We start from the raw sequence: 27,408 nt of genomic DNA on the forward strand, positions 1-27,408 counted from the left end.
TTTTAGGTTTTGGGGTCACAGATCGTTTTGAAATTCCTCGTTGATACTAAGTTCAGTAATCAAGGCCTTTATATTTTGGTTGCTTGGCCTACTTGGGTAAGTGTTCGTTTTTGGTCCGAGGGTATGGGGAAGTCGGATATGGCCCAATGGCCCCAATAGCTGTCTAGGAAGCAGCAAAGATTAGGGAAAGGAAAATGGTTCAGCCTTGGTCAGGCTGGGGGGTAATCATAGGAAGTTCCTATATTTTCATAACTCTTCTTAGTCTTAGCTATTTCCCAGGCGGAAGCAAAGAAGTTTTTAGATGAGTTTATAGGAGTTTTTAATTGCTTTTGGATGGGATTTGAAAGTGTTAACCGTTAGCAGGTATGCTTTTTTAAAATAAATAATATATTTTATCATTTGATTTTCTGATTAAAGAAACTATTCCTTAAATAAGTAATGTAATGTAATTATATAAGTTCAATTTTCGACTTTAAATGCCTTTATTTATTTCTTTCAGTTTTGTGTAAAGTGTAGCTTAGTTTATTGTTTTAAAATATTTTGAATCCTACACATAAAATACTTCTCTTAAACAAATTTGTACATACAACAACAGTATTTCAATTTTAGCCCATAAAATCGTTGCATACTTTACAAGGCAGGTTACAGTTTAAGATCAGGGAAGGATAAAGGATAAAGGGTATTACGATTTAATCAGAAGCTTTAAAAACTGTGAAGGAGTCATTTCCGACCCCATAAATCATATATATTCTTGATCAGCATCAGCAGCTGAATCGATCTATCTATCCCCGGTTGAAAAAAAATGGTTGAAAATTTTTTCGATTTTCGCAAAAAAAAGATAAGGGGTTACATCATTAAAATGTTCAAAAATTGACAAAAAAATTGATTTTCCTAAAATTTTAAATTTAGTATGCAGATTTATTTAGGTAATAAAAACTAGCATAGGAAAGTTTACCAAATCGAAATCAATGCTATTTTGGCTTAGTTATGAGTTTTTTAGTCTTTAAATTGTCGATAAAATTTTCATATACGAATAGCATTTTAAAATAAATCTTTAATTATTTACGACCAAATTTTGATATAAAAAAGCTAAGAAATTCGAAATTTTGTGTTTTAAATACCTAAATTAAAATCATTTTTGTTTAAGAACACAAATTTGGTGCGCTTATAATTAGAACAAGTAACATTAAAACGCAGCCTGATAACCGAAGCCTTGGAATTTCCCAGACTGAGAACCCCTAAAAAGTCGAAAGAGTCTGGTTGCGCAGGGCGGGCGGTCGAAAAACGGAAACCATGTGCCCGATCTCGGGGCGGGGGCTATCAGCTAATGGAGCTGGAAGCTGAAACTTAGTTGGAAGCTGGAAGGTGCGCCCAGGGAGTGAGGGAGGAATGCGGCATATCAACTCAACAGCGACTTACTTAGTTCGAATACTTATCGCCAAGTTTCATTCATTCCGCCAGCGACTATGTTAGCTGCTTGGATTAGTGTTGTTGCTTCATACTCGCTCCAGCTCAAATCTCCATCCGTTCCACATGCCTCCCATCTCCCCACACACACACACACACACACAGCGATGGGCACACAGTCGACACGGATAGCGTACGTGAGCCGAAGTCGGAATGATCGTTCGGTTGCACTCGGCTACCTTCGGCTGGCACGACGACTGCCATTCGGGTCTCGGCATTTGGCTTTTGGATCGCTTAAACTTATACTATAATTAGTCGTGTTCCGTCTCCCCGAGTAAGTAGTAGACTGGGCCTGGGGATCGCTGCTGATCTGGTCTCCTTAGTGTTGTGTGTTGTGCTGTGCGGAGTGCTCGTGTGTTCAGTGCGCTCCCGTCGATCCGCTTAGATAGATCGGTTTCCTGTAAGGAACTCACCTCTAATGAAAACTAATAATAAAAAGGGGCAAAAAAATAAAATTAAATCTGAGAAAAAGCCTAAAAAAGCCATCAGGAGAAACGGAACCCAAAACTATATAGCACTAAAGGCTAGAGACAGTTGTTCTGCACCGAAATGTTGCTTGAAATCGTGGTGTGAGCTCCAGTGACTCTCAAACTGTAACGTGTGAAAATTGAAAAACAAGAAAAGTTTAAATTGGAAACCAGATATAAAAAAAAATTAAATAAATAATAAATCAATTTGAATATTTAAAAAAAAATACTCAATTACAGTTTTTCCCACCATCCGTAATTTTCCCATACGAACACGAATATATATTAAACGAATTATTGTTACTTTGTCATTATATTTTTCTGCAATTGCTGCGAAATTAAAGTGCCGAAAATTTTCTGGCTCATCTTTCCAGGCCCAACGACGGCAACATAATAAAAAAATATAAAACTCGACGACGACAGAGCTAATAATTGTGCAGGCTTAAGTGCATCAGGGGCATCATGTTGCCCTTTTGGAAGCGGTAAATATATAACTTTATTTATAATTTATAAATTTAATTAGGTGATTGAAAAAATAGACATGAAAATGTGTTGATTTTTAAAGATTACAGAGTCCAAATAATATCGAAAGAAAGTCTTGAAATTAATCAAAGAATATTAAATATAATGTTCATAATTGAAATGTTAATTAGCCTCACATTTTTTAAATTTTATTTAAAATTTAAAACATGGTTAAGTTATGCATTTTTACTTAAAAATTTTTCTCGTTTCTGCAGTTTGAATTTAAATATATTTAAAAAATGTTTTACCTGACATATAACAGAATGAGTAAATAAATATAGCTTTATGTTATTCAAGAATATTTGGAGTTGGAAACATTAATAAATTTAGTTAAGATAAAAGAAACTTTAAAAAATAAAAATAAGTGGTCCAAATTAATAAAATTGCATGACGTATTTTTTGTTAAATTCTAATAAAAATATTTAAATATATAACATATTCTACTCTATTTGTAATAATGGTATTTCCAAAAGTTATAAAAAGCTTTAAAAATGTCAATTAAAGAGCAAATAAATAACAAAAAATTTAAACGAAACTTGAAATCTTGTTTAAAATCAAGCTTAGAAAAAATCACAAATATATAAAAATTCTATTTCTATTTCTTAAATTTAAATTATCTTGGCAAAGTTGCACTTCTCATTCTCACTCTTTTTTTAAAGACTTTGCTCTCTTAATTGTCAATGCAGCATTTCTCTCTTTCACACACACACACACAAACACACACATACGTACTCAGAGAACTGCTTGTTTAAGAGAACAAAGTCTAAGAGAGTGGTGAGGTGAACCCAAGAGGAACACTGATAAGACTATATTCTTCTATATGCTTCTATATTTCATGATCTCCTGATCTCTTGACGAACTCCTCTGCTTTCATTTATTCGCAGGCTGCTGTACGCCGCTGTCATCGCTGGAGCGTTAGTTGGTGCCAACGCTGTAAGAGATTAGGGGAAACCCATGGAAATGGCATGATCCGCTGCTAATCGACTTCTCCGATTCCCTTTTTGCAGCAATTCTGGAAGACCGCTGGCACGGCCGGATCGATTCAGGACTCGGTCAGGCATCACAATCGAAACGATCCCCCATTCCCCATTGACGACAGCTATGACATCGTGGACTCGGCCACCATTCAGCGCGGCGGAAAGCTGCCTCAGAACTGCACGGCCGGCTATGCGGGCTGTGTGCCCAAGTGCATTGCGGAGAAGGGCAATCGTGGCCTGCCGGGTCCGCTGGGACCCACGGGACCCAAGGGCGTGACCGGATACACTGGCCTCGACGGACCGCCCGGCGACAAGGGCCAGAAGGGTGATCCCGGCCCATATGGACTGCGTGGCGACAAGGGCGAGCGCGGATCTCGTGGTATTCCCGGCCAGCCCGGTGTTGCCGGCGTACAGGGTTCTGCTGGCAATCCTGGTTCGCCCGGTACACCCGGCAAGGATGGCTGCAACGGCGAAGACGGTCTGCCCGGCGTGATGGGTCTCTCTGGAATGGCTGGACCGCGCGGTTACATCGGCGTCGGTGGCGCCAAGGGTGAGAAGGGTGAGCCGGCCAAGGAGAATGGTGACTATGCCAAGGGCGAGAAGGGTGAGCCCGGTTTCACAGGACAATCGGGCTTCCCTGGACCCCAGGGCGGACCCGGTGAGAAGGGTGAGCGCGGCGACACTGGACCGTATGGTGCGAAGGGACCCCGCGGTGACCATGGCTCCAAGGGTGAGAAGGGTGCCTCCTGTGTTGGCACCATGATGCCCGGCGCCAAGGGAGACAAGGGTGAGAAGGGTGACCCGGCGCCTGGAAAGCAGGGTACCGGATCCGAAACCATCATTGGAGCGAAGGGTGAACCAGGACAGAAGGGTGAAGTTGGTCCATTTGGACGCAAAGGTGAACCCGGACTGGCTGGCGACATGGGACTCGATGGACAAAAGGGCGAGAAGGGTCTGCCCGGCGGCCCCGGTGATCGTGTAAGTGAAGAGAATCGGGAATCTATACCTGAATCTATATTTATAATGAGTCCTTCTTGCTTTCAGGGTCGCCAAGGAAACTTCGGACCCCCAGGACCTTCAGGACAAAAGGGAGATCGCGGTGAGACAGGTCTGAACGGTCTGCCCGGCGTTCCCGGTCAAAAGGGAGAGGCTGGACGTCCTGGAGCCAAGGGTCAACCTGGCTTGACCGGTACCCAAGGACCACCCGGCGGCGGAAGCGGAATTCCCGGCTCTCCTGGACCAGTTGGACCTCGCGGCTACACCGGACCCCCGGGACCCCAGGGATTGAGCGGATCTGATGGACAGCCGGGTCTGCAAGGCTATCCTGGACAAAAGGGCGGCACTGGAATGCCTGGTCGCCCTGGCGGCGAAGGACCACCGGGACAGAAGGGTGACAAGGGTATCGCAGGACGCGATGGCTCTCCGGGACCAGTCGGACCCATTGGACACCAAGGACCCCCAGGACCCGAGGGACAGAAGGGTGACTCCGGTCTGCCCGGCTATGGCACTCAGGGCTCCAAGGGAGATGACGGCCAACCTGGGTAAGTGTCCAACGATCCTAGTCTGACAACGAATATTCCTAAGACGCCTCCTTCTGCTTTTGTAATCCCTTAGATTCCCTGGACAGAAGGGTGGCAAGGGAGAGCGCGGATTTAAGGGCAATGCCGGTGTTCCCGGTGACTCGAAATTAGGTCGCCCCGGAGCTCCCGGTGTATCTGGAGCGCCTGGACAGAAGGGTGATGCTGGACGTCCCGGCACTCCCGGCCAGAAGGGAGACATGGGTATCAAGGGTGACGTCGGCGGCAAGTGCTCATCCTGCCCGTCCGGTCAGAAGGGCGACAAGGGTACCCGCGGCTTGGATGGCATTCCCGGAAACCCCGGTGCCCGCGGTCCGCCCGGAGAGCGCGGCTATCCCGGTGATCGAGGACACGACGGTATCAACGGCAAAACTGGTCTACCCGGTGATCGAGGCACTGACGGTCTGCCCGGAGCTCCCGGAGCTGACGGTGCCCCCGGTAAAGATGCCATTGCGGATATGTCAAAGGTGGAGGGCATTAAGGGTGAGAAGGGTAATCCCGGCCTGAACGGAGCACCTGGAGTGCAAGGATTCCCCGGAGCGCCCGGTTTGGGCGGTTTCCCTGGCATCAAGGGCGAGATCGGTTTCAAGGGCGACAAGGGTCTGCCCGGTTTCCCTGGCACTGATGGAAATCCCGGAACTCCTGGACGTGATGGCTACAACGGAGCCCCCGGCCTGAGCATCAAGGGTGAGCCCGGTATTCCTGGATTGCACGGAATGAAGGGCGACAAGGGTACTTTTGGCATAAGAGGCACCAAGGGAGAGCCCGGAACCTGCGACGCATCCAATCTGACTGTACCCTTCAAGGGCGACAAAGGTGACCGCGGCGAGACTGGAATGAAAGGACAAAACGGAGAGATGGGCCCGACGGGAGCCCAAGGATATCCAGGTGAAAAGGGTAACCCCGGTCCCCGTGGTCCAGTGGGTCCCGTCGGACCACGCGGCCTGACTGGAATTCGAGGCGAGAAGGGCAACCAGGGACCTATTGGCGCCGCCGGCAATCCCGGTCGGGATGGTCTTCGCGGCGTTCCCGGACGCAATGGTGACCGCGGCCTGAAGGGAGAGCAGGGCATTTCGGTGGCTGGTCCACCTGGTCCCCAGGGTCTCGATGGTCTGCAGGGCGAGAAGGGCGTCCGTGGCCCACCCGGATCCCAGGGTCTGCCCGGTGTTGATGGCAGCGTTGGATATCCCGGAGACAAGGGTGACGCCGGCTTACCTGGTGTGGCCGGACGTCCCGGAGCTGTTGGTGAGAAGGGAGACTTGGGCCCGGTCGGACCGGCTGGTGTTCCCGGACCCCCTGGTATTCCCGGTATCGATGGAGTGCGTGGACGTGACGGCGCCAAGGGTGAGCCCGGCAATCCCGGCCTGGTCGGTATGCCCGGCAACAAGGGTGACCGCGGTGCTCCCGGTAATGATGGACCCAAGGGCTTCAACGGCATTGCTGGTGCTCCTGGCAAGCGTGGTCCTGCCGGAGTTCATGGAATCTCTGGTAAGTGTTTAGGACTATCATTAATTTTGTTTCGATCTTAATAGATCCTCTTACCCCTTTATAGGTGCCAAGGGCGACAAGGGAGCTCGTGGCTTGACTGGCAACGATGGACCCGTTGGTGGCCGCGGCGCTCCCGGTCCACCGGGATTGATGGGCGTGAAGGGAGACCAAGGTTTGACTGGTGCCCCCGGAGAGCCTGGCTTGGACGGTTTGAACGGCGAGAAGGGTAATCAGGGTTTGCCTGGCTTGGACGGTGCCCCGGGTCTGCCTGGTGATGCCTCTGAGAAGGGACAAAAGGGTGAGCCGGGTATCTCGGGACTTCGTGGAGACCAGGGCATGACAGGCGAACCTGGATTGCCTGGCGAAAAGGGTCTGCCTGGTCTGGCTGTCCATGGACGTCCTGGACCGCAGGGCGAGAAGGGCGACACCGGACGCAGTGGCCTCGATGGACGTGACGGACTCAATGGCGAGAAGGGTGACCAAGGTGCTGTGGGCATGTGGGGCAAGCCCGGTGAGAAGGGATCTGTGGGTCCCCCCGGCATTCCCGGTGCTCCCGGCATTGATGGTCAGCCCGGCGCTCAAGGTGCACCCGGTCCCGTTGGCTACCCCGGCGCTCAAGGACTCAAGGGCAACGCTGGACTTCCGGGTCTGAATGGACTTAAAGGCGAGGTTGGACCCGTAGGACCTCAGGGCTATATCGGTGCTCAGGGCATCAAGGGTGACCGCGGACCACGTGGCCAGCCCGGTCTACCGGCCGTCATCGATGTTGGACTCCTCCGCGGTGACAAGGGATCCCAGGGAGAGCGCGGCTTCACCGGTGAGAAGGGAGAACAGGGTGAGCGAGGCGAACAAGGTCTGGTCGGCTACGTCGGTGCCAAGGGTGACCGTGGTTTGGAGGGACCTCGCGGTCTGGACGGCTTGAACGGATCACCTGGCCAGAAGGGCGACATCGGACTACAGGGCGAGCCCGGCTTCCCGGGACTCACAGTTAAGGGCGAGAAGGGTCTGCCTGGTCGCTATGGCAAGCACGGACGTGAAGGTAAGCTTCAAATAGACTTCTTATCCTTTCATCCTCCAAAAAAACACTCTTAACGTTGTGATTCAGGTCTTACTGGACCTCCTGGCATCAAGGGTGAGCGCGGTCTGCCCGGCCTGCCCGGAGAACCTGGTCTGGTTGGTCTGCCTGGAGCTATTGGCCCCGCCGGAGCCAAGGGTGAGCGCGGTCTGAGCGGCAGCCCCGGACAACCGGGTGCGGATGGATTCCCCGGCGCCCAAGGACAAAAGGGAGACATCGGTTTGCAAGGCATCAAGGGTGAGCGTGGTCTGCCCGGCTTTGAAGGCAATAAGGGAGACAAGGGCGCACAGGGAGCGCCGGGACCGGCTGGAGTGCCCGGTTTGCCAGGAGCCAAGGGTGATACTGGCTACCCCGGATTGGATGGAACCGAAGGACCAGCTGGTGCGCCTGGTGATCGTGGCTTCACCGGACCAAAGGGACGCGACGGACGCGATGGTACCCCGGGTCTGCCAGGACAAAAGGGTGAGCCAGGAGTCCGACCACCACCAGGCCCGAAGGGTGAGCCTGGCCAGCCCGGACGCGATGGACAGAAGGGCGAAATTGGACCCCCGGGTGCCCGGGGTTTGACCGGCATTCAGGGTGATCGAGGTGAGAAGGGCGAGCGCGGTCTGATTGGCGAGAGCGGTCTGGTTGGACGTGTCGGACCCAAGGGTGATCGCGGAGAGCAGGGTCTGATTGGTCTCGAGGGTGCCGTTGGTGCCATCGGCGCCAAGGGTGAGCCCGGAGCACCATGCTCCGCGGCCCTTGACTACCTCACCGGCATCCTGGTGACGCGTCACAGTCAAAACGACGTGGTGCCCACATGCTTCCCCGGACAGACGCAACTGTGGACGGGCTACTCCCTGCTGTATGTGGATGGCAATGACTATGCCCACAACCAGGACCTGGGCTCGCCCGGCTCCTGTGTGCCGCGCTTCTCCACCCTGCCCGTGCTCTCGTGCGGCCAGAATAACATCTGCAACTATGCGTCGCGCAACGACAGGACCTTCTGGCTGTCCACCTCCGCGCCCATTCCGATGATGCCCGTGGAGAACTACGAGATCAGCAAGTACATCTCACGGTGCGTGGTTTGCGAGGCGCCAGCCAATGTGATTGCCATGCACAGTCAGTCGCTGGAAATTCCCAACTGTCCCAATGGATGGGAGGGTCTCTGGATCGGCTACAGTTTCCTCATGGTATGTGCTTTTGATGCCCTTTAATCAATGAATTTATAATTAATTTGTGATTCATTTATTACCTTTTAGCACACGGCTGTGGCCAATGGAGGCGGTGGACAGGCGCTGCAATCACCTGGCTCCTGCCTGGAGGACTTCCGTGCCACGCCCTTCATCGAGTGCAATGGCGCCAAGGGCACATGCCACTTCTATGAGACAATGACCAGCTTCTGGATGGTCACATTGGAGTCCGGCGATAGCTTCCAGAAGCCCGAGCAGCAGACGATCAAGGCCGGCAACCTGCTGTCCCGCGTCTCCAGGTGCCAGGTGTGCATGAAGAACTCCTCGTAGGACCACCTGGATGACACACCACTGAGACGCCCAGCATAAGTTTAATATCTAAATGTAATGCCTTAAATTTACCAACGAACACAACAAACAACACACACACACAGACGAACCAACACTGCTACAAATTCCTTAAACTAACCAAAAATTAAGAAAGAAAGAAAGAAAACACAGGGCGCCAAGGTCAAAGTGCTAACAAAATAAGAACCAAAAATCGAACCTGGATGCTGCCGCGCCACAATGCCATTTTTGTATCTGCCAATTAATGTTCTAAACAATGTAAACTGCTTCTAAGTTACGTTACGTAAGTTAAGTAAATCAAACAAAAAATAAATAAACTAGCCACGGTCGTATGTCCACAAATAATACAAATCCACAGCATGTTCCATTTTTATATCAAAACGATTAAATGCGAATTATGATAATTAATAATATCGAAACCCAGAGAGGACCCTGCATTGAGATTCTATACACCAACACCATCAATCAAAAAACAACAACTTTTTCGCTTATTTGTTAACGTTTATGAAACAAAAACAAAAAATGGTAAAATAAAGAAAAATTTATAAACAAAAGGCAGGTAATACCTAAAATATGGGGGAAATAAAAATGGGATTTGATTTTATATTTTCTTTTTAGGAGTATTTAAATACTTGCTCACATCATTCGAAATATTTAATCGAGATACCTATATTCTTCTAAATAAATTCTACCTATTTAATCGAAAAAAAAGAGACAAAGAAATTAAATAATTTTTTTATACCCTTTCGGTGTATTATAATTTCACTTAGATGCTTATAACGCAGTGAAGGATTCATTTCCGACTTGATAAGCATCAACAGCTGAATCGATCTGGCCATGTTCGGTTGAAAATTTTTTTTTTTAATTTTTTCCAAATTTTAAAAGGGCTACATCGTTAAAATTTTCAAAAATCGACAAAAAAAATTGCATTTTTTAACATTTTAAATTGAATATGCAGTTTTATTGATGTTTCCGAATTGAAATTAATTCATTTTTGGCTTAGTTATGAGATTTTTAAAATTTGATTTATAGGCAAAATTGTCACATAAAGTATAGATAAATATCGACCCAAAAATGGTATTCTAAGTCTAATCAGAAGCTTGTAAAACTGTGAAGGAGTCATTGCCGACCCCAAATATATGTACATATGTATTCTTGATCAGCATCTACAGCTGAATCGATCTATCTATGACCGGTTAAAATAAAATTTTTAAACATTTTTTCAATTTTACATCATTAAAATTTTCAAAAATTGACAAAAAATTGAATTTCCTAAAATTTTAAATTGAGTACGCAGATTTATTAATCTAATAAAAAATAACATAGGACAGCTTTCCAAGTTCAAATTAATGCTTTTTTGGCTTAGTTATGAGTCATTTAAGTTTTAATTAAAAAAAAAAAATTTCATATAGAAATATATTTTAAATATATATATATTTTTTCATTTTAAACAGAATTTTTATGTTTTCAATACATGAAATTTGCATTAGCTGCAAAAAAGCATAGACACAATAAAACCCCCCGCATAAAGCACAAAGATCATCTTTAAACAAATAATACAAAACAAGGGTTCAAAAAAACCGAGTAAATCCCGGTCTATTGTGGTGGAAATCATCCGATGGAGAGCCCTTAATGCTAAACCAATTCACCACGCGACTTGCACTTGTGCGCATGCCTGTTGTTTCCTCTCTCCGAAAACCTAAATGGGGTTGGGTTGTGAGAGGGTGGTGCGATAGCGATTGGGGTCGTGGACAGTGAAAGGGGGTTGGCAGGCGAGGCGACGACCATATGATAATGATATGCAGAGACACACGCACACATGGACATACATATAGTCCAATTGGTGGTTGTTGGAAGCAGCTCGCAGAGGGAAAAGAAAAATAAGGGTAGGCTTTTGTGGCTTCGAGTTGGAAGAGCCAGAAGCCAGCGAGCCTTGGACGGAAGCGGAGTCGTCGTGGGAGTTGTACCTTCAGGCACATAAGCAGCGAGCGGAGCAGCTTTTGGGAGCTCACTAGGAGGTGGAGGAGCTGCAAAAAGCAAGACAAAAAAATGTGTGTACCCCAAAAGAAACTGTGAAAATTGTGTGTGTTTGCTTACCGAAGAAGTCAAAGAAGTATCATCAAGGAGGAAAAGGTGGAGAATGTAAGCGAGCGAGCAGGAGGATTTGCAGAGGTCACACGAAAATCTGGAAACCGCAGACCTGAGAGACTTCTAGGCCGGAAGTGACGATCCACTTGCAGCAGCTGGAGCAGCAGTCAACCCCCAAAAACACAACCTACCCATCCGTTCCCCGCCCCACATAACCAAAGACAACCCCTATTTCATGATTATCGTGCTGCTACTGCTGTTCCAATCGCTGTGCCTCTACTGCCAACGCCTGGTCCTCTACGTCCACGACCGATGCTTCCCAAAGAACGTGCGCCTGCTCCAAGAGGTGGCCGAAACGGTGGGCGATCGTAAGGCCGTCCAGCGCCTGGCCGAGCAGCAATTGGAGCAACAGAAACGGAGCCAGAAGCGCCGCATCCTTGAACCCATCCTGCCACTCGTGGGGGGCCTCAACTCGGAGGCCTGTCGCTTCTGTGCCCACAGCCCGCAGGGCTATTGTCGCCATCACTTTCATCTCCAGGAGTTGCAGTTGCACAAGCAGCGCTTCTCCTCCAGCGGAGAGCAGGATTTCCGGCAATTGCGACGGATTAAGCGAGAGCTAAAGAGGAGTATCGGGCAGCAGCAGCAGTATCATCAGCCAGTGAGGTGCTATCGCCCAGTGAGATTGGATCCTAGCTGGAGCAGCAGTTCCCTGAGCAGTGGCTATGCATCGCTAAGCAGTTGTGGCACTCAGGAACAAGAGGAACTGCCAGAATACCAGGAGGAGCAGGTTTTAGAAGAGGCACCACTTGACGAAGAGCTGCTGGAGCTGCCACAGGAAGCAGGATCTAATGATTCACTGCTTCTAAACACTGACATGTAGTCCAGCACAGGCACTACAACGAGAAGTAAAACCAATTAGGATCTTCAGAAAAGGAACTATCATAGGAAAACCTTCAGCTGTTAAAAGATAACCTCATTTCCATGGTTTTCTCTGGCTAACTTAACCACTAGAGCAGCCAAAGGAGCAGCACGTTAAAAAGTAACCACCACTAGATATTGGAGGACCTTGCCTGTTCGCTCTTCAAGCAACTGGAGAGCCCTCCGAGCAGAAGCTTCCTGCAGAGAAGGACAACCACCCCCTTTGCTAGTAGGCCGGGGACCTTTTGTTATCAACATTTTAAAGGGCTCACTTTTCATTTTTCCAAGTTCTTTGGGCTCGAGTAGCAAAAATTTCTCAGTTACACAACAAAACTCATACACTCAGTATGTCAGATGTGGAAGTGGATTCACAACAGCAGCCGCAGGTGCAGGTGCAGGCGGTCCATCAGATGGTGACTCTCAGTCAGAGGCGACGGCGCCACAGCTTGAGACGAGGAGGTGCAGCTGGAGGATTGCAGACACAGCAATCCTCTACGCAAGGAAACACATCAGCACCTTCGGCTGCCACTCCGCCGCCTCGTTTCTGTCCGCTCTCCGAGGGCGTGGAGGACAACTGGACATGGAGCAAGCGTCATCGATCCAAGGAGGTGGTGCTCAGTGGACCCAATGCCCGTACCGTGCACTTTCATCCCAACTGGAGCAAGGGCACCGCTGGCGTCCAGGGTAAGAGATCGCTGAACAACGGTCGCTACTACTGGGAGCTGCATGTCTCGCAGCGTGTCTTTGGAACGTCGATCATGTTTGGAATCGGAACCAAGTCCGCCCGACTCCATGCCAATGCCTTCCGGAATCTGCTGGGCGAGAACGAGCATGGCTGGGGCTTGTCCCACAAGGGAGTGCTCTGGCACAAGGGCGTCGCACTGCTGTACACGAAGCGCTTCCGCGAGAACCATCCCACCCAGATTGGCATACTCTTCGATGGCATTGAGGGCACACTGACTTACTACAAGGATGGCAAGTGCCTGGGAGTGGCATTCAGGGGATTGGACCAGGTGAGTTGGCACAGGAGACCCTGGAAGATATTGAAATTAATTTAAGATAGCTATTTCCTAAAAACCAAGTGGTTAGAACAGGTCATAGAAGATTGGGTACCATCCAAGAACATTAATTTAATTAATCTATATATCCTAGATCTTTAACTTGACTTGATATTAAATTATTTAGAAATAGAGCTGAAAAACTATACAAGTTTTCTATATTTTTGATTAAAATCGATTGGCACCTGAAAGCAACATTTTTTAATGGGTAGCCTTAAAACGTACCTAATTTAATACCCTTGCAAGGTATTAACATATTATTTTAGTCAAAAGGTAAAATGGAGTATACAGATTTATTTATAATAAAAACTAACTCAGAAAACCTTTCCGAATTGAAATTGATTAATTTTTGGCTAAGTTATGAAATTTTAAAAACTACGATTTACCCAAAAAAGTTGTATATTAAAAGGATCAATTTATTATACCTAGAACACACATGTTTTAGGTTATCTTGGTAGTTATTTTAAAAATTTAATTACTTACATTACTCATAATTGTAACCCTTTTTCAGATTGACGAACCCCTGTATCCCATTGTGTGCTCCACGGCTGCTAAGACAGAAATGACCCTAAAGTGTACGATGCGGGAGTTTGTTAACCTTCAGGATCGCTGTCGGGCGGTGATCATGAAGCGCGTGCGCAACGCGGCTCAGCTGGAGAAGCTGAAGCTTCCGACGCCCATCAGCGATTATCTTGGCGAGGTGATCGATGAGATGGAGCCGCTGCGCCAGGTAGACAACTACGATATTTTGTGTGATTTGTAAAAGTTCGCGCGGCGCATCCGCCTCTCGTCGTAGTTAAAATCTTTAGTCTATACGAGTGTGTGTCCTCTCCAACAGGTAAATCCACTGGAGATGTGCATACTAAATTATGATTTGTAAGCAGCCCGTGAATCTGTTTTTGTGCCATCGAACGGAGAGCTGCCATCAAAAAGACGATGATGCAATGCCTCTGGGAAGTGTAAATTTTTCGTAGTAATTGTAAAATGTGCTTTGTAAAGATATATATATAAATATATATATATACAGATGGTAATATTGTTAAGCAGGAGACGATTATAATCCAACTTTCAGTTTTGTTTCTAGCCTTTTTCTTTTTATTTGTTAAAAAAGTTCTAGCGAAAATGTGGGGAAAAATAGGCCAATTCGGTGCAATATTTGTGATATAAGTGGGATGTGCAGGGGAGTTCGTATCTTGGGGCATATAGTCTCCAAATAAGTCTAGAGCCTAAGCAAATGTATTTTTTCCATATAGACGAGTGTGAAATCTAGTCAAAGAGGTAACTCGCGCTGCTAAACTAATTTTTTGTATAATCCCAGCAGTCGGCAATCTAAGCTTAAATCTATTTTAATAAGACACGTCAACGTTTCTAGTCATAAATTGTATAAACACAATGCATATATGTACATGTACAATGTTGCAATGATATAATTAAATCCAAGAAACACTTTAGTGAAAATGATTTATTACATTATTATAATTTTGTAGATTATTTTTGGTGTCTATATATAAATTACTACACATAATGTAATTGGTATATGACAAAATTGAAGATGAAAGCGCAAGTAACGCTCAAAACAATATAGCGATATGGATTTTTGCAAACTTGTCACTTAAATGAAACATAAATAAAACATAAATTTACTAACTACATTCGTAAAATATTGTAAATGAAATACTAAGCACAGGTTCACTATAGCAGTAGGATGGCAATCGCTTTACAGCTCATCGGACAGATGGTTAATGTTTTGCAAGTGGTCCCCATAGTCGGTGGCCTCACTGCCCACAAAGGTATCATAGTTGTTGAGTATTTCGAGGTAGGATAGCCGATCGTCGTGATCCTCGTCGGTGGAGATAAACAGATGGTCTACCTCATCAGTGGCAATAGCCGTATTGCTGGGCACAATCCATGATAGGACCTCGTCGCCAGTGAGGACGCCATCACCGTTGGTATCGTGGTCCTTATCGAATCGCTCTTTCTCCGTGATAAGCCACTCCTTGTCGTGCTGCGAAGCAGATTCGCCGGCAAACTCCTGGAAGCTTATCTTGCCATCGTGATCCAAATCCTTGTCCTGCATTGTGTGCTCCAGCAGAATGGGCAGCATCACTGGATGCTCTTCGGGATTTTGAAAGAAAACATATTCATCGAGCGACAAACTGCCATCCTTATTCGCATCGGCAGCATTGAACATCTCCTTGTCCTGCTGGATCATCTTCTGCTCATCCTCGTAGGAGTCAAAGTCAATGGTCTCTTTCTTAAAGTCTTCATCCTCCATGGCATAGGTATCCTGCAGGTACTCCTTCCACGTTATCTTCTCATCTTGGTCCTGATCTATCTCCTCAAACCTATCAGCAGCTTCCTCTTCGGAAAGTTTTCTGTAAACGTAATGGATAAGTTTAATAGGTTTCATGAGGGTTCCTTTTTATACCCTTGCACTATAACATATAGCTGCCATGGGAGCGAATCGGATTCGGAATACTATATAATATAACTGCCAGAGAAACGGTTGTTAAATGTAGAGCATCAGTAAGTATATTTCAACAGTAAGTAACTCTGAACAGTATGTATCAATGAGAAGTAAGTAACAATAAGCAGTAAGTAAATCTGAACACTAAGTATCTTTGAGCAATAAGTAACTATGATAATATGATACCTTAAACACTAAGTATCTATCACCAGTAAGTAACTCTGAACACTAAGTGTCTATGATCAGTAATTATCTCTGAACAGTAAGTATATATGAGCAGTAAGTAACTATAATCAGGAAATATCTATGACCAGTAGTAAATCATTAAGTAGCTATTAGTAATAAGTAACTATGATCAGTAAGAATCTAAGAATCTATGACCAGTAAGCATGTATGATCAGATACTAACTTTGAACACTAATAAACAATGACTTGCAACTTTTGTAAAACAACACATATCTGAGACACGGCCGGCAGAAGGCACTTCGTTCCGGGGATGTTAGAACTAGTTGGGAATCATATGCACAGACGTGCGAGATTTGTTTTGGAACAAATTTAATCTATTTCAATGAATATATGGAGTTATTATTCTATATAATTTTACTAGTATATAAGTCGGTGCATGGCGAATCAGTGGTCTATATATAAAAATATATATCTGCCATTGGAACGATCGGGAAATTTTAAGAAAAAAATATATTATAACTTTTCCAGTTTTCAACTTATTTTCATCAAATTTGAAATATAGCCATAACATGTTAATCTAAAATTTTGTGTAAAACTTTTTTGAAAATCGGAGTACTATATCATATAGTTGCCATACAAACGATCTTTAACAAAAGAGGAAAATGCAAAACGGTGAACTATAAATAAAAAATGTATAGGTGAATGAAATAAAATAATAAATAATTTATATTGTAATTCCTAGTGATCAAATTTCAATGTGCAAGGGTATGCAACCTTCGGCGTGCCAAAGTTTGGATACTTTCTTGTTTTTTGTAAGGTTAGGCAGCAAAAGCATTAACTTGCCAAATAGCTTGGGTTATATAGCTCGGCCAACATCGATATTAATCAACAGACAACACTCACTTAAAAGACCTTAATATCCAGGCTTTCAGCTCGTGCCGGTCAATAAATTCGTCCTTATTCAGATCCATCATCTTGACCAATATCAGCAGACGCCTCTTCGATTCCTCGGGTGAAAGTGTGTCGAATTCCTGGGCCTCCTTGGTATTGCCTGGTGGTCATAGATATATAGAAATACTTGAACATAAGCGTGAAGATGAATATGGAACACAAAGCAGAAGCAAAGCCACACACTGACGTGTTTCTTTCAAAATGCGAATTTTATGGTTTTTGCTGGGATCACTGAACGAATAATTGGTATACGATATATTATAGAGAACAAAATAAAGAAATTTGGACTAAATATTTTTGAAAAATATATCTTTTCATAAATAATTTTCTGGAAATAACTTTTGCTGGTTCCCTAACACTTTTATATATTTTTTAATAGAAACAAGAAGTTTAAAATCACTTGAATTTAGATCTGATATTGATTTTATTTTTGATGAAACATAAAACTAAATTATTAATCATCATAAATACATAGGAATTTTTGAAAACCTAGCACACATTTTCTTGGAATATTTTGAATTCTTTAATGTTTATTTGCAATGTTTTAATGCTTTTTCCGTGTGCAGACCTACAAAAAATAAACCGCAGAAAGGTAAACAAATAGATCGCCTAAGCATACACTGACAAAAATCGATAAAAATAATATATTATTTATGCTAGAGTTCCGTTTTATCTTTGTTATTATTTTTAGAAGGTCAAGTTTAAGTATTAATATAGAATTTGAATCAATTTGTCAATATTACAAAAATGTTTTTATAAGTATCAATTTACTCAGTATTCCTAGATATAAAAAATTATAAAAACAAAATCAACCAGCGATATAAAGATTTCCTTTCAGTGTATGTACATATATTAAATTAATATTTTATGTAGAATTTTTATCTATCTTCAATTTTATCTTGCTTTGTTTTTCTTGTTGCTCTCTGACTCACCAATAATGGCCTCGTGGTCAAACTCTACGTTGTGCTCGCCATCCTCGCCGTGATGATGAGCATCCCGGGGGGCATAGATGCCGTCCTTTACCCGCTCCTTGCTCAGATGCTTCTCGTGCTTGTGCGTGGCTACTGCTCCGAAGGCGGGCATGGGTCCCACGGCGGCCAGGAAGGCGATGGCGCACAGCGCCAGTGGGATGAGCGGCAGATTTCTGGTCATTCTTTTTTTTATTAATTATGCCGAGCGGCGTGCGTGTTCCGTTCCCTCCGGTTTCTTTCTGTTTTCTCGTTTTTATTTTGTTGGCAGAGGCGCAGCCTCTTCTCAAGATCTCACATACACACACACAAGCACTCTCGAGTGGCGAAGGAAACGCTGGCAGGGAGCGGGCTGTGGGGTCGCACACGTAATAGCCGAAAAACCCAATGAACTCGGTTCACCTTTAGCCAGGCGGCGGCTGAAATATGCAAATGTCATTCGAAAGACTCTTTCGAAATTTGAATACTCACCGCAGCAGACTCCGACAGCTGTTGGCTCCGCTGACTACTCCTTTGATTCTATCACTTCACCAATTATTCCAATTGAGCTTTCTCTGAGTGTTAGGTTTGTTTTGTATTTAGTTGATTTAATTCAGAAGACTCTTCAATATTATTTAATTTTACACTATGTTTAATTTTATTTACGCGTTCTGTATGACCGCCCGGCCAGTCTCTAAAAAATGCCATATTTGCCCTTAGAAATATACTGAAATTATACTACAAAGATATACCACAATCGAGCATTACCAACACTGAAAACGGGTATTGTATAATTTACCAACACGGTCGCGCACAGCTTGCAGAATTGGTTTTAACAAATGAAAATTAACAATAAATAAACCTATTACTGGTAAAATCGCTCCAGGCATACTAAGATCTATCGGCAGCAAAAGGATATATCATAACCAGCCGTTCAGGTGAGTTATCACTGCCAACCTGGCAGGTGCACCGAAAAGTAGTGGGAACGGAACAACGAAAACATCTAGAAAAAAAAAACAGAAAAAGATGATTAAATTCAAATGACATCATTTTGCGACAGCTGTGTGGCATAAACCTCGTTTGAGCCCGCGCGTTTATTTATTTAGAAATTTGATCATAATTCAGCGTTCATTTTGTGTGCCCCAAACACGCAAAGGACACTTCAAATGGCTCTGTGTGTATTTTGGGTGTGCGATGTGCGCCAGTGTGTGTGTTTCCAGGTTTCCCTCATTTCGCGCGTGTATGTGTGTGTAGGAGTTGTTGACCGGCTCGGTAGGGTTTTATTATGATTTCGCTGGGCGCCGAGCCACAAAAATACTTGCTCATTAGTCGACCGGCCAGTAATTATAGCCCCTGACTAAAGCTTGGCATGCAACTGGTCGCGGGGGTTGCGACCAGCCGTAAGGGAGAGCGAGAAAGAGCACTGTAGAGGCGCTGGGGGCTCTGGGTGTCATCAATGGAAGCTCAGGGAATTCTGGGGGGTTAATATTTTCGAAATTAACACAGCAGACTCTTTCCTATATATAAATTTATATATAAATATATGAATATATCCAGTGAACAGCTTGCTAGGCACTAAAGGAGTAATTTCCGACCCTATTATTCATATATATTCTTAATCAGCACTAAAAGCCGAGTCGATTTAGCTATGTCCGGTTAAAATTTAATTTTTTTCAAAATTTAGAACATTTTTTAAGGGGTTACATCGTTAAAATTTGCAAAAATCTATACAAATTTTACTTATTTTTAATTTTAAATTTAGTAAGCAGGTTTATTAACCTGATAAAAACTAATATAAGAAAGCTTTCCGAATTGAAATGAGTTAATTTTTGTCTTAAATTGGGTCCCCTGTTCCAATTGTATACTGTAAAGGTATAGAAATATCAGTTAGATTTCTTTCTTGTTTCTTATTAATTTTCTATATTTTATTTTAAAAACAGTCGGCGACTTTAGAACCAATATTTCTATGGTCGGGGCATTTTACTAGCCTTCTTTGTTTTATTTTCTCAAGCGAACTTCACCGTCAAAGAAACTCAGTTTAAAAATTAATTGTTTTAAATTAACAATTACACCTGATCCTACAAATGTCACCATCATAGCTCCCCTTTCAAAGTATCTTCTTGCCCACGTCCCTGTTTTTCATATATCGCATTGATGATTATCCTGACCGAATGCGTCACTTTGTCATTTGGGTATCTGCCACCTTATACTGTAGTAGGCTAATCCAATAAAAAGCTGCTAACCATTTCAGAGAGCTAACTACGCTGCGCGACGCCTATAAATAATAAGCACAACAGCAAAACCCAAAGCAACAGCAAGAGCAAGAGCTACAGTGAAAGCCAAAGCCAAAAGCCATCGCCAGCTGGGAAAACCTCGAAACCAAATTCGGTTTCGGTTTCGTTTTCAGTCGTGAGCCAACCTGCCAACCAGCAGCTCAGCCAGCTCGAGAGCGGGCTTTTTCCAGTTTCGTTTTGCGCGTATATATCTTTTGTTTTTCACTTACTTATCTATTACTTACGGTTTTCGTTGGCACGCCCGCGCTAATTAATCGTCAGATCAGCAGCAGAAATCAGGCCAAATGCCGTACATTATCATACGGGGGAACTTAGCCTCCTACAGCCACAAGTATCCATGGCGAGTGCTCGTCTCGGGATTGAAAGGTAAATGCCAACCACAACCATCCATCTGTCCCAGGGTTATCTTGGCCCTCGTAGATTTGCCGTTTTGTTTTCGTTCCGCCTTTATTTATTTTTTTTTGTTTTGTCGTATCTTTACTATTGCGACACAATTAATTTGGAGAGCGCTCAGATACAAAGCACACACACAGATACATATCCACAGCACGCTAGCTTTTTTTTCAAGCGTTAGTTTTCGGTCGTTTCCACTTTGCACTACAAATAAACACTTGCGGAATGGGTTAGACAGTGGCGAAGAGGAACACACTTGCGAGGAGACTTTTCTTTTAAGTTTTCTTAACATTTTCTGGGATTTTAAGATATGGGAGAAGTCTTTATTTACTATTTATTTGAGCTCAGTTTTCATTGCATGTTGTTTTTTACTGAAACTTGGGTGTACTCTAACTTTTAAGGGCCACTGTACGAAGCTTAAGCTTCTTCTACTCATCAATTTAACACTGTAAAACATTTTTTGAATGACAAAACAGTAGAGGTGAAGCACAATGAGCATAGCTTGCATGTTTTAATTTATAGAATTTAAACCCGATTTGATGAAAAGAAATGAACATAAAATCCCTTGTAAATTGCAAATAATAAGACCTCAAAAATATTATATAATTATACAAGTAATTCGAAAAATTGTGTTTTTATTTAATTGTTAATAATCAATAAATGTATCCTTAATAAACTCAATTAATTATTAACTCTTAAAACCCTAAAAAAATAAATGTATAAATATGCCTTTTCCTGATTCTCTAGAAATAGTTACATACATCAATAGCTTACCTAATAATAACCCTTAGAGCAGTGGCTTAATTTCACATTAAATGCTTCCACCTCTCAATATTTTTAGCACTTTATTCGAGTTTATTTTCTCCATCAAATCAACAACTGCACCTTAATTGCATGCCATTAGCCCCTCACTTTTTCCGACCGCCACTGTGGCGAAGCTCTACTCCCACAGACCAGGCCTTCGTCGTCAGTTTCGTTTTGCTTTTCGCTGCGTGCAGTTCAGTTCACAGCACAGACCGGGTCTGAAGTACGTACACCGCACATACTCTTACTATACTATATATCTTTACTCGATTCGGCTGCATATACTATTTATGGTACATTTTAAACATGTTCTGGGCACAGAGAAGTCATTGCGCTTTGCCACAGAGGGAGAAACTCCCATTATTTTGTTTGGTTTTTATTATAAACCCACAGCAAGCAGTCAATATGTTTTTTTGGCTTTTTGCTTTTTGCTTAATTAGCACAGTGACATCGACAAGACAATGGCAATCGGGCTGACTGCACTGACGTCATCCAAGCCATGTTATCTTTTGTTTTCGCTCAGTTTAAACATTTATTGACCAACACCATAAACGAAAAGGAAAGCAATTTCCCAGAAAGAAAAGAAATACACAACCGTGATAACCAATGCCTGTCTCCACCCCGTAAATGTACTTTCAGCTGACGACATCGAGCAGTTGAACAAGTTCTCTTGCGGCGGATACAGTGACGAGTCCACCATCGTCTACCTAGTGCATCCCTGTCGCATTCTATCGGCGCTGGAAGTGAGTAACTTTTATGTTATAAGAAAGAATTATATGTTATCTTATCAGGCTTCACATTCCTGGGGAGGTATATTCAGTAGCTTTTACTTTGTCTTATCTTTTGTTGGATAGAAAATCTTTATTTATGATCGATTGGGTATTTTTTTTTTTGGGACATTTAATCTTTTGTTAGACTGTTCAAATACTCCGGTAATGACACTTTTAGATTGGTAAGCCTTATCTTTGAGAAATTAGATAGTTACAATTTGTACTTGTCTCTAAATTAGGATACCAAGAAAATGAGCTAAATGCCCATATATTACGATTAAAGGTCCTTGTTCTTTATTTAAAACCCCGCCCAAAGATAATCAACTAATGACCTAACTTTACCAACAATTGCTGGCATTTACCCTGAAAATGACTCATGAATTTCTCCCTTTTCTTTCTCTTTGCAGATTTTGGGTTTTCGCGTGGTGGCCAGCTCATCGACGGCCGTAAAGCAGGACTACAACGAGTATATGTGGACGATGCGCAAGGAGTTCGATGAGCCAGAACCCTTGGAGACCGAGTCCGTGGTACGCGAGAATCTGTCCAATATTGGCCGCGAGGCAGCCAGTTTAGGCAACTATCACAAGGTGGATTTGCCGGAATAAGAGCCAACGCCAAAAGCCAGAAAAACAAGCAACAAAAAAAACCAACGAACTCTAATTGTATAATTTTGTGTGTTAGTGATTGTGTGTGCGTGTATGAAAAACTATAGCAACCTAGGGAATACTGTTCCAAAACATACATACTCTAAACGTAGGAGGGGCGACCAAGTGAGTCCCAGAAGACAAACAAACTATGAGTGAGGGCGTGACCGGGCTGAAGGAGTCTCTGAATCTCAACAGCGATCTACAACCGGCCGTGTCCGCGTCATCGACAAGTTCCCTGAACGCTGCCACCGCTGCTGCTGCTGCTGCTGCCTCTGCCGCCGCTGCCACTTGTCAGGCCAATGTGGTGACCATACCAGTGCCCATACTGCAGTCGGAGGGTAACTTTGCCTACATCACCGTCAAGGGATCCCTGCACGATTACACCTGCACCGTTTTTGGACTCAACCAGGCCGAAGTTCAGGCTCTGTCCAAGCGCTTCGAGAGCGGCGTCAAGGCTTGCGTGAATGGTATTATGGTGGCAGTGTCGCCGATGGTTATGCTAAACACTTTGGCACAGTTGAGCTATAAGGTCGTCTGCAGTTGTGGCGAGGCCGAGATCTGTTGGACTATGCAACGTGAGGTGTAAATCGTGTTTGCTGCGATCACACTGTCATTTGATATCTGAAAAACGAACGAACAATAAGGCAAGGCAAGGCTAGGAATTCGGCAATACCAAACAAAAACTAGAAATTATCAGCAGTCAAAATGGACCAGCACAGCGCGGACAACTGCAAGTGTCACAAGCAGACGCAGCCGGCACAGCAGACGCTCAGCGATATGGACTTTGATCGCGGCATCTGGAATGCGGGTGAGCAAGACTATTTTTAACTAGTAATCTGGCATTATAATTGAGCGAGCCCCTTCACGATTTGTTAATTACAAATAGAGCACTGTAATTAATTTAATAAATAATACTTAAACTATCTTACTACCATTTTAGCCATCTATAACGAAGTGGATCGTGTTAAGGATTTCATCAAGAAAGGCCAGTCCATGGCCCGCGATGAGTGCGACTATACGGCATTGCATTATGCCTCCCGCAACGGCAATGAGCAAATCTGCAAACTCTTGCTCGACGAGGGCAAGGTGGACGTTAATGCAGTGACCAAGGCAGGAGCCACCTCTCTGCATAGAGCAGCCATGATGGGTAGGTTCATGAATTTACGTAAATGTTAGTAAATACTAATTCACCTGTTGCAGGCCACTTGGAGATCGTCAAGCTACTGGCGGAACACAAGGCAAATCTTTTGCTTCAGGATGAGTGCGGACAGACGGCCCTGCATCGGGCTGCGTCACGTGGCCAGCTGGAGGTGTGCCGATACTTGCTGCAGAAGGAGCCATCCCTGAAGCTGGTCAAGGACAAGAAGGATAAAATTGCATTTGAATACATCATGGAGAACGCCAATGATGACTTCAAGCTACTGCTGAAGTCCTAGGAGGAGAAGCAGCAGCAGCATCAGTAACGTACATGTATTTTCTGTAGTTTAAGCACTAAAAGTTACATTTTCTTTTTAAAACCTTCTCTATATATTTTTTATTTGCTTTTATAAAATTGCACTCGATATATCGTTGTAAAATTGTAGTTTTCAAATTGCATACTTTCCCAGTTGTGTGTATGAGAGATCGATTGTATATGGAAAGTAATCTTAATATTGGCATAGTCAAGAATAACCTAGTATGAATATAACCTATATAGACCATATATACATGCCTAATAAACATGAAACATGTGCAAGTAATTTAGACTAAAGGAAAAAGAAGGTTAAAAAAGACGCTTTCGAAGGAGAGCTGTGCAGAAATCCCTTAGAAATCTTAAAGTCGTAATACATATTTAAATAAGTTAATATCACATCAGAGAGTCGTGTTGGAATGTTGCAGAATTAAGGAAAATTAATATTTCACACAACGCAGCCTCCCCCCCTATTCCTACACAACACACTCATCGCCAAGATACAAAACTATATGCTACATACATAATACCTATATAATCTGAATAAATTCCTGAAAAACGCAATCAATCCCATGATTCAATGGTCCTGAAACCGGGTATCGGTATCGGTTCAATGGTCCTCACCTTTGCCAAGTCGGCAAAATCGCTGAGGTAGAGCTTCAATGCGGCTGGTATGTCGAACTCATCTATAATGCGGCCCAGAGCGGAACGCTTTTGAGTTGCCAGATACTTCTGTTGCACGTCCAGCCGTGTTCGGAGGGATTTCAGGAGATGCTTTCGAATCACCACACGGGTAATAGATTGCAGACTGCGCGGCTGGGTGCCAAAAAGTGACATCTCACGCTCAAACTCCACGCGAGCTGGTGGCCAATCCTTGGGCAAATCTCGCTTCTTGTGCGGAAACTGGAAGCCAGCGTTACCTGAGGAATAATAATAATAATTAGCAGGAGGATCTAACCTTTCCCATTATGACCAACTTACACAGCAAGCGTGCAAAGGCTAAAGTCCTGGCCGAACAGTTCGATCGCAGCTCGTTGACGACATGTTCACGGCAAATCTGCGCTAGATTGCAACCCTCATGGATGAGAAACTCGGCCAGTTCCAGATGATACAAGTTAATGGCCCTGGACAACGGAGTTTGGCAGTAGATCAGCCCACAAACGATGGTGGGGGCACAGGTGCCATATAGGTCCTCGCGAGCACTCGGCAGCTTGGCCAGCAAGACTCGCAAGATGCCAATGAACTTCTCAACAATAACTATTTGCTGCACAGCGAACAGAACCAGTCCCTGGTCCTGGGCATCTGTGTAGAGGCCCAATCGACGATGTTCCTCAGCTGCGTTTAGTAGATACTCCAACATATCGGGGCACTGGAGATGGATTGCCACCATAATGGGAGTGTGGTTGTCTTCGTTACGCACCGACAAACTCTCCCCATATTGCAGGAGGAGCTCCACCAACATCCGATTATTGAACTCGACAGCGAGATGCAAGAGATGCTGCGATGCCAGCCGACGGGCTCCACGCTCGAGCAGCAACTTGGCCAATTGGCTATGGCGACCTCTGACCGCGTACAGCAGAGCGGTGTGATTCTGCTTATCCTGGAGATTGATGCGGGCTCCCCTCTCCATTAATTCCTCAGCCAGATCCACCAGACTGCAGGCAATGGCCGTCATCAGGGGGGTCTCGCCCTCGTCGTCCGTTTCATTGATATTGATGTTAGTCTGGAGTAGCAAACGGGCGGATTCCCTGGACTTGTTCTCGATGGCCAAATGGAGAGCGGTCTTGCCATCACTCAACGTTTTGGCATTGACCAGGGCTCCGTGTTGGATCAGCAGCTTGGTGACCCCGGCAAAGCCAGCACCAGTGTGAAGCGGGGTATAGCCCTCGCTGTTGACCACATTAATGGGGGCATTGTGTTCCAGGAGGATGCGGACACACTCCTCATGGCCCCAGCAGGCGGCATAGTGTAAGGGGGTAGCCAAGTCAGCATCGTAGAGGTGCGGATCCTGCTCCCGGCAGGAGGGGCAGCATTGAGATAGAAATTCTCCAGTGCTCTCAAAGGTCTTGGCATAATACTGATATAGCTGGCTATCCTCTGATCCACCGCTGCCCACATTCTCGGAGCAGTTCTCGAACTCATCCACCCATTCTAGTTTCTCCATACCTTCGGGCGTTCGCTCGATATCCAGACTATCCGTGTGAGCTGAGGAAACAGGAATCAATAGAATGAATCAAATGACATTTGTCATAAAGACGTCTTGGTTCTAGTAAAGTACTTTGACCAGGAGAACTAGATCCGCATTCTTGCCACACATAGCCCTAACAACATACTGATATTGCTCTGGGAAACCGACTCAATCTTTCTCCCACTGTTATCAGTGGCGAACCAGCACCACATAACCGGTTTCCAGGTCTCGGTCACTCACTCTTCTCCATTGGTCTCTCGCTCTCTGCATGCTTTGCTTGCATTTCGTTGGGCAACCGAAAATTCATGGGTGTGTTCGGGTTCGGACTCAGATGTGGGCCAATGGCTACACATGGAGAAAATATTAACAACAGGGAACTTTCCGGAAGGGAAATTTCAACATAAACAAGAAAGGAAACTAACTTTGGTAAACCCAAGTATACCATTGCAGTTTGCCATTCAATTATAGGATCAAATCGGAAATCGATCGTAAATAAACTTGAATCAATATTTGTCGAGACTATATGATAATTTTATAAATAAAGCAAAGTTTTAAAAACTCATAACAAAGGCAAAAATGCATTTTCCTTTCCTTTTTTGAAACCTTTCCTATGCTAGTTTTTAAAAGGGCAATAAAACTGCATACTCAATTTAAAATGGTAAAAATTTTACAAATTTGAACATTTTTGGTAACTTTAACAACCTTTTAAAAATTAAAAAAAAAAATTGGAATATAAATAATAAAATATTAAAAAAAAAATACTATTGGATTCAAATAAGTCTCTATGTGTCCAAGAATTTTATTCTTAATCGGAAATGGTTAACTAAAATGAAATTTTTTTAACTTGAATAAATGGAATGGTGTTAATTGGTTTGTCTGCGGAGAAGACTCACATTGATGGAAGACATCTAGTTCTGGTTCCTCGCACGACTGAACCAGAAGCTCCAGCAGCTCCGCATCCCCCAGTATAGCGGCTGTGCCCACAGCTGTCCGCCCGCAACTGGGCGATACATACGAGGCCTGAGCACCTTGCATGATGCAGCCAAGGGCCTGCTCGAAGTCGCCACCTTGCACCGCAGTCAGCAGGCGTTCGTTGAGGTCGTAGGACAGCATTTTGCCATTTGCAGTTTGTACTTTGTTTATTAACTAAT

At 44.3% G+C, this 27,408-nt stretch overlaps 9 protein-coding genes across 11 annotated transcripts; 6 read left to right on the forward strand and 3 right to left on the reverse strand.

Moving 5' to 3' along the window:
- The first annotated feature begins 1,454 nt into the window (after positions 1-1,454).
- Positions 1,455-9,650, forward strand: Col4a1 (Collagen type IV alpha 1). Of its 3 annotated transcripts, none has more exons than XM_086830970.1 (9): positions 1,455-1,741; positions 2,309-2,416; positions 3,341-3,389; positions 3,464-4,411; positions 4,478-4,974; positions 5,048-6,498; positions 6,563-7,537; positions 7,604-8,748; positions 8,818-9,650. In XM_086830970.1, exons 2-9 carry the CDS (start codon positions 2,397-2,399, stop codon positions 9,076-9,078), a joined length of 5,346 nt encoding a protein of 1,781 aa, XP_086687096.1. In that variant the 5' UTR covers positions 1,455-1,741; positions 2,309-2,396; the 3' UTR covers positions 9,079-9,650. The 3 variants fall into 3 exon arrangements, with proteins under 3 accessions (XP_086687096.1, XP_020806044.2, XP_086687097.1); XM_020950385.2 differs by having other exon boundaries at positions 1,721-1,867; XM_086830971.1 differs by lacking the exon at positions 1,455-1,741 and adding an exon at positions 1,828-2,060.
- Positions 9,651-11,417: 1,767 nt separating this feature from the next.
- Positions 11,418-14,812, forward strand: SP555 (SPRY domain-containing SOCS box protein SP555). Its single transcript, XM_020950410.2, has 3 exons — positions 11,418-13,115; positions 13,672-13,890; positions 13,999-14,812. Exons 1-3 carry the CDS (start codon positions 12,450-12,452, stop codon positions 14,038-14,040), a joined length of 927 nt encoding a protein of 308 aa, XP_020806069.2. The 5' UTR covers positions 11,418-12,449; the 3' UTR covers positions 14,041-14,812.
- LOC110182370 (uncharacterized) lies at positions 11,420-12,134 on the forward strand. The gene has a single exon (XM_020950411.2). The coding sequence runs from the start codon at positions 11,420-11,422 to the stop codon at positions 12,062-12,064; it is 645 nt and encodes a 214-aa protein (XP_020806070.1). The 3' UTR covers positions 12,065-12,134.
- Positions 14,608-18,511, reverse strand: LOC110182368 (reticulocalbin-2). Its single transcript, XM_020950409.2, has 4 exons — positions 18,204-18,511; positions 17,697-18,151; positions 16,717-16,864; positions 14,608-15,535 (listed from the first exon to the last, which is right to left on the reverse strand). Exons 2-4 carry the CDS (start codon positions 17,914-17,916, stop codon positions 14,878-14,880), a joined length of 1,026 nt encoding a protein of 341 aa, XP_020806068.1. The 5' UTR covers positions 17,917-18,151; positions 18,204-18,511; the 3' UTR covers positions 14,608-14,877.
- Positions 18,467-23,302, forward strand: LOC110182308 (uncharacterized). The gene is made up of 4 exons (XM_020950324.2): positions 18,467-18,649; positions 19,963-20,371; positions 21,842-21,945; positions 22,380-23,302. Exons 2-4 carry the CDS (start codon positions 20,290-20,292, stop codon positions 22,575-22,577), a joined length of 384 nt encoding a protein of 127 aa, XP_020805983.1. The 5' UTR covers positions 18,467-18,649; positions 19,963-20,289; the 3' UTR covers positions 22,578-23,302.
- LOC110182306 (ankyrin repeat and death domain-containing protein 1A) lies at positions 22,380-24,633 on the forward strand. Its single transcript, XM_020950322.2, has 3 exons — positions 22,380-23,427; positions 23,560-23,766; positions 23,820-24,633. The coding sequence occupies exons 1-3, from the start codon at positions 23,325-23,327 to the stop codon at positions 24,053-24,055; spliced, it is 546 nt and encodes a 181-aa protein (XP_020805981.1). The 5' UTR covers positions 22,380-23,324; the 3' UTR covers positions 24,056-24,633.
- On the forward strand, positions 22,768-23,302 carry LOC110182307 (uncharacterized). Its single transcript, XM_086830972.1, has one exon. The coding sequence runs from the start codon at positions 22,768-22,770 to the stop codon at positions 23,203-23,205; it is 438 nt and encodes a 145-aa protein (XP_086687098.1). The 3' UTR covers positions 23,206-23,302.
- LOC110182309 (uncharacterized) lies at positions 24,123-27,115 on the reverse strand. Its single transcript, XM_020950325.2, has 2 exons — positions 25,051-27,115; positions 24,123-24,989 (listed from the first exon to the last, which is right to left on the reverse strand). Exons 1-2 carry the CDS (start codon positions 26,231-26,233, stop codon positions 24,634-24,636), a joined length of 1,539 nt encoding a protein of 512 aa, XP_020805984.2. The 5' UTR covers positions 26,234-27,115; the 3' UTR covers positions 24,123-24,633.
- On the reverse strand, positions 27,077-27,370 carry LOC147644016 (uncharacterized). Its single transcript, XM_086831148.1, has one exon. The coding sequence runs from the start codon at positions 27,368-27,370 to the stop codon at positions 27,077-27,079; it is 294 nt and encodes a 97-aa protein (XP_086687274.1).
- Positions 27,371-27,408: the final 38 nt, after the last annotated feature.

The sequence above is a fragment of the Drosophila serrata genome, unplaced genomic scaffold, assembly GCF_035046125.1.
Source record: "Drosophila serrata isolate PLE 108 unplaced genomic scaffold, ASM3504612v1 contig_240, whole genome shotgun sequence".
In the NCBI taxonomy this organism is placed as follows: domain Eukaryota; kingdom Metazoa; phylum Arthropoda; class Insecta; order Diptera; family Drosophilidae; genus Drosophila; species Drosophila serrata.

Excerpts from the sequence above, each read along its gene's own strand:
- LOC110182306 (XM_020950322.2), top strand. The coding sequence starts at position 23,325 with ATGGACCAGCACAGCGCGGACAACTGCAAGTGTCACAAGCAGACGCAG. Across the intron at positions 23,428-23,559 it reads TCGCGGCATCTGGAATGCGG|CCATCTATAACGAAGTGGAT; the intron begins GTGAGCAAGACT and ends CTACCATTTTAG. Across the intron at positions 23,767-23,819 it reads GCATAGAGCAGCCATGATGG|GCCACTTGGAGATCGTCAAG; the intron begins GTAGGTTCATGA and ends CACCTGTTGCAG.
- Col4a1 (XM_086830970.1), top strand. The coding sequence starts at position 2,397 with ATGTTGCCCTTTTGGAAGCG. Across the intron at positions 4,412-4,477 it reads CCGGCGGCCCCGGTGATCGT|GGTCGCCAAGGAAACTTCGG; the intron begins GTAAGTGAAGAG and ends TCTTGCTTTCAG. Across the intron at positions 4,975-5,047 it reads GGAGATGACGGCCAACCTGG|ATTCCCTGGACAGAAGGGTG; the intron begins GTAAGTGTCCAA and ends GTAATCCCTTAG.
- LOC110182308 (XM_020950324.2), top strand. The coding sequence starts at position 20,290 with ATGCCGTACATTATCATACGGGGGAACTTAGCCTCCTACAGCCACAAG. Across the intron at positions 20,372-21,841 it reads GCTCGTCTCGGGATTGAAAG|CTGACGACATCGAGCAGTTG; the intron begins GTAAATGCCAAC and ends ATGTACTTTCAG. Across the intron at positions 21,946-22,379 it reads GCATTCTATCGGCGCTGGAA|ATTTTGGGTTTTCGCGTGGT; the intron begins GTGAGTAACTTT and ends TTCTCTTTGCAG.
- LOC110182370 (XM_020950411.2), top strand. The coding sequence starts at position 11,420 with ATGATTATCGTGCTGCTACTGCTGTTCCAATCGCTGTGCCTCTACTGC.
- LOC147644016 (XM_086831148.1), bottom strand. The coding sequence starts at position 27,370 with ATGCTGTCCTACGACCTCAACGAACGCCTGCTGACTGCGGTGCAAGGT.
- LOC110182368 (XM_020950409.2), bottom strand. The coding sequence starts at position 17,916 with ATGACCAGAAATCTGCCGCTCATCCCACTGGCGCTGTGCGCCATCGCC. Across the intron at positions 16,865-17,696 it reads TGACCACGAGGCCATTATTG|GCAATACCAAGGAGGCCCAG; the intron begins GTGAGTCAGAGA and ends TATGACCACCAG. Across the intron at positions 15,536-16,716 it reads TGGATATTAAGGTCTTTTAA|AAAACTTTCCGAAGAGGAAG; the intron begins GTGAGTGTTGTC and ends TTACGTTTACAG.
- LOC110182307 (XM_086830972.1), top strand. The coding sequence starts at position 22,768 with ATGAGTGAGGGCGTGACCGGGCTGAAGGAGTCTCTGAATCTCAACAGC.
- LOC110182309 (XM_020950325.2), bottom strand. The coding sequence starts at position 26,233 with ATGGAGAAACTAGAATGGGTGGATGAGTTCGAGAACTGCTCCGAGAAT. Across the intron at positions 24,990-25,050 it reads AGCCTTTGCACGCTTGCTGT|GTAACGCTGGCTTCCAGTTT; the intron begins GTAAGTTGGTCA and ends ATTATTCCTCAG.
- SP555 (XM_020950410.2), top strand. The coding sequence starts at position 12,450 with ATGTCAGATGTGGAAGTGGATTCACAACAGCAGCCGCAGGTGCAGGTG. Across the intron at positions 13,116-13,671 it reads CATTCAGGGGATTGGACCAG|ATTGACGAACCCCTGTATCC; the intron begins GTGAGTTGGCAC and ends ACCCTTTTTCAG. Across the intron at positions 13,891-13,998 it reads AGATGGAGCCGCTGCGCCAG|GTAAATCCACTGGAGATGTG; the intron begins GTAGACAACTAC and ends CCTCTCCAACAG.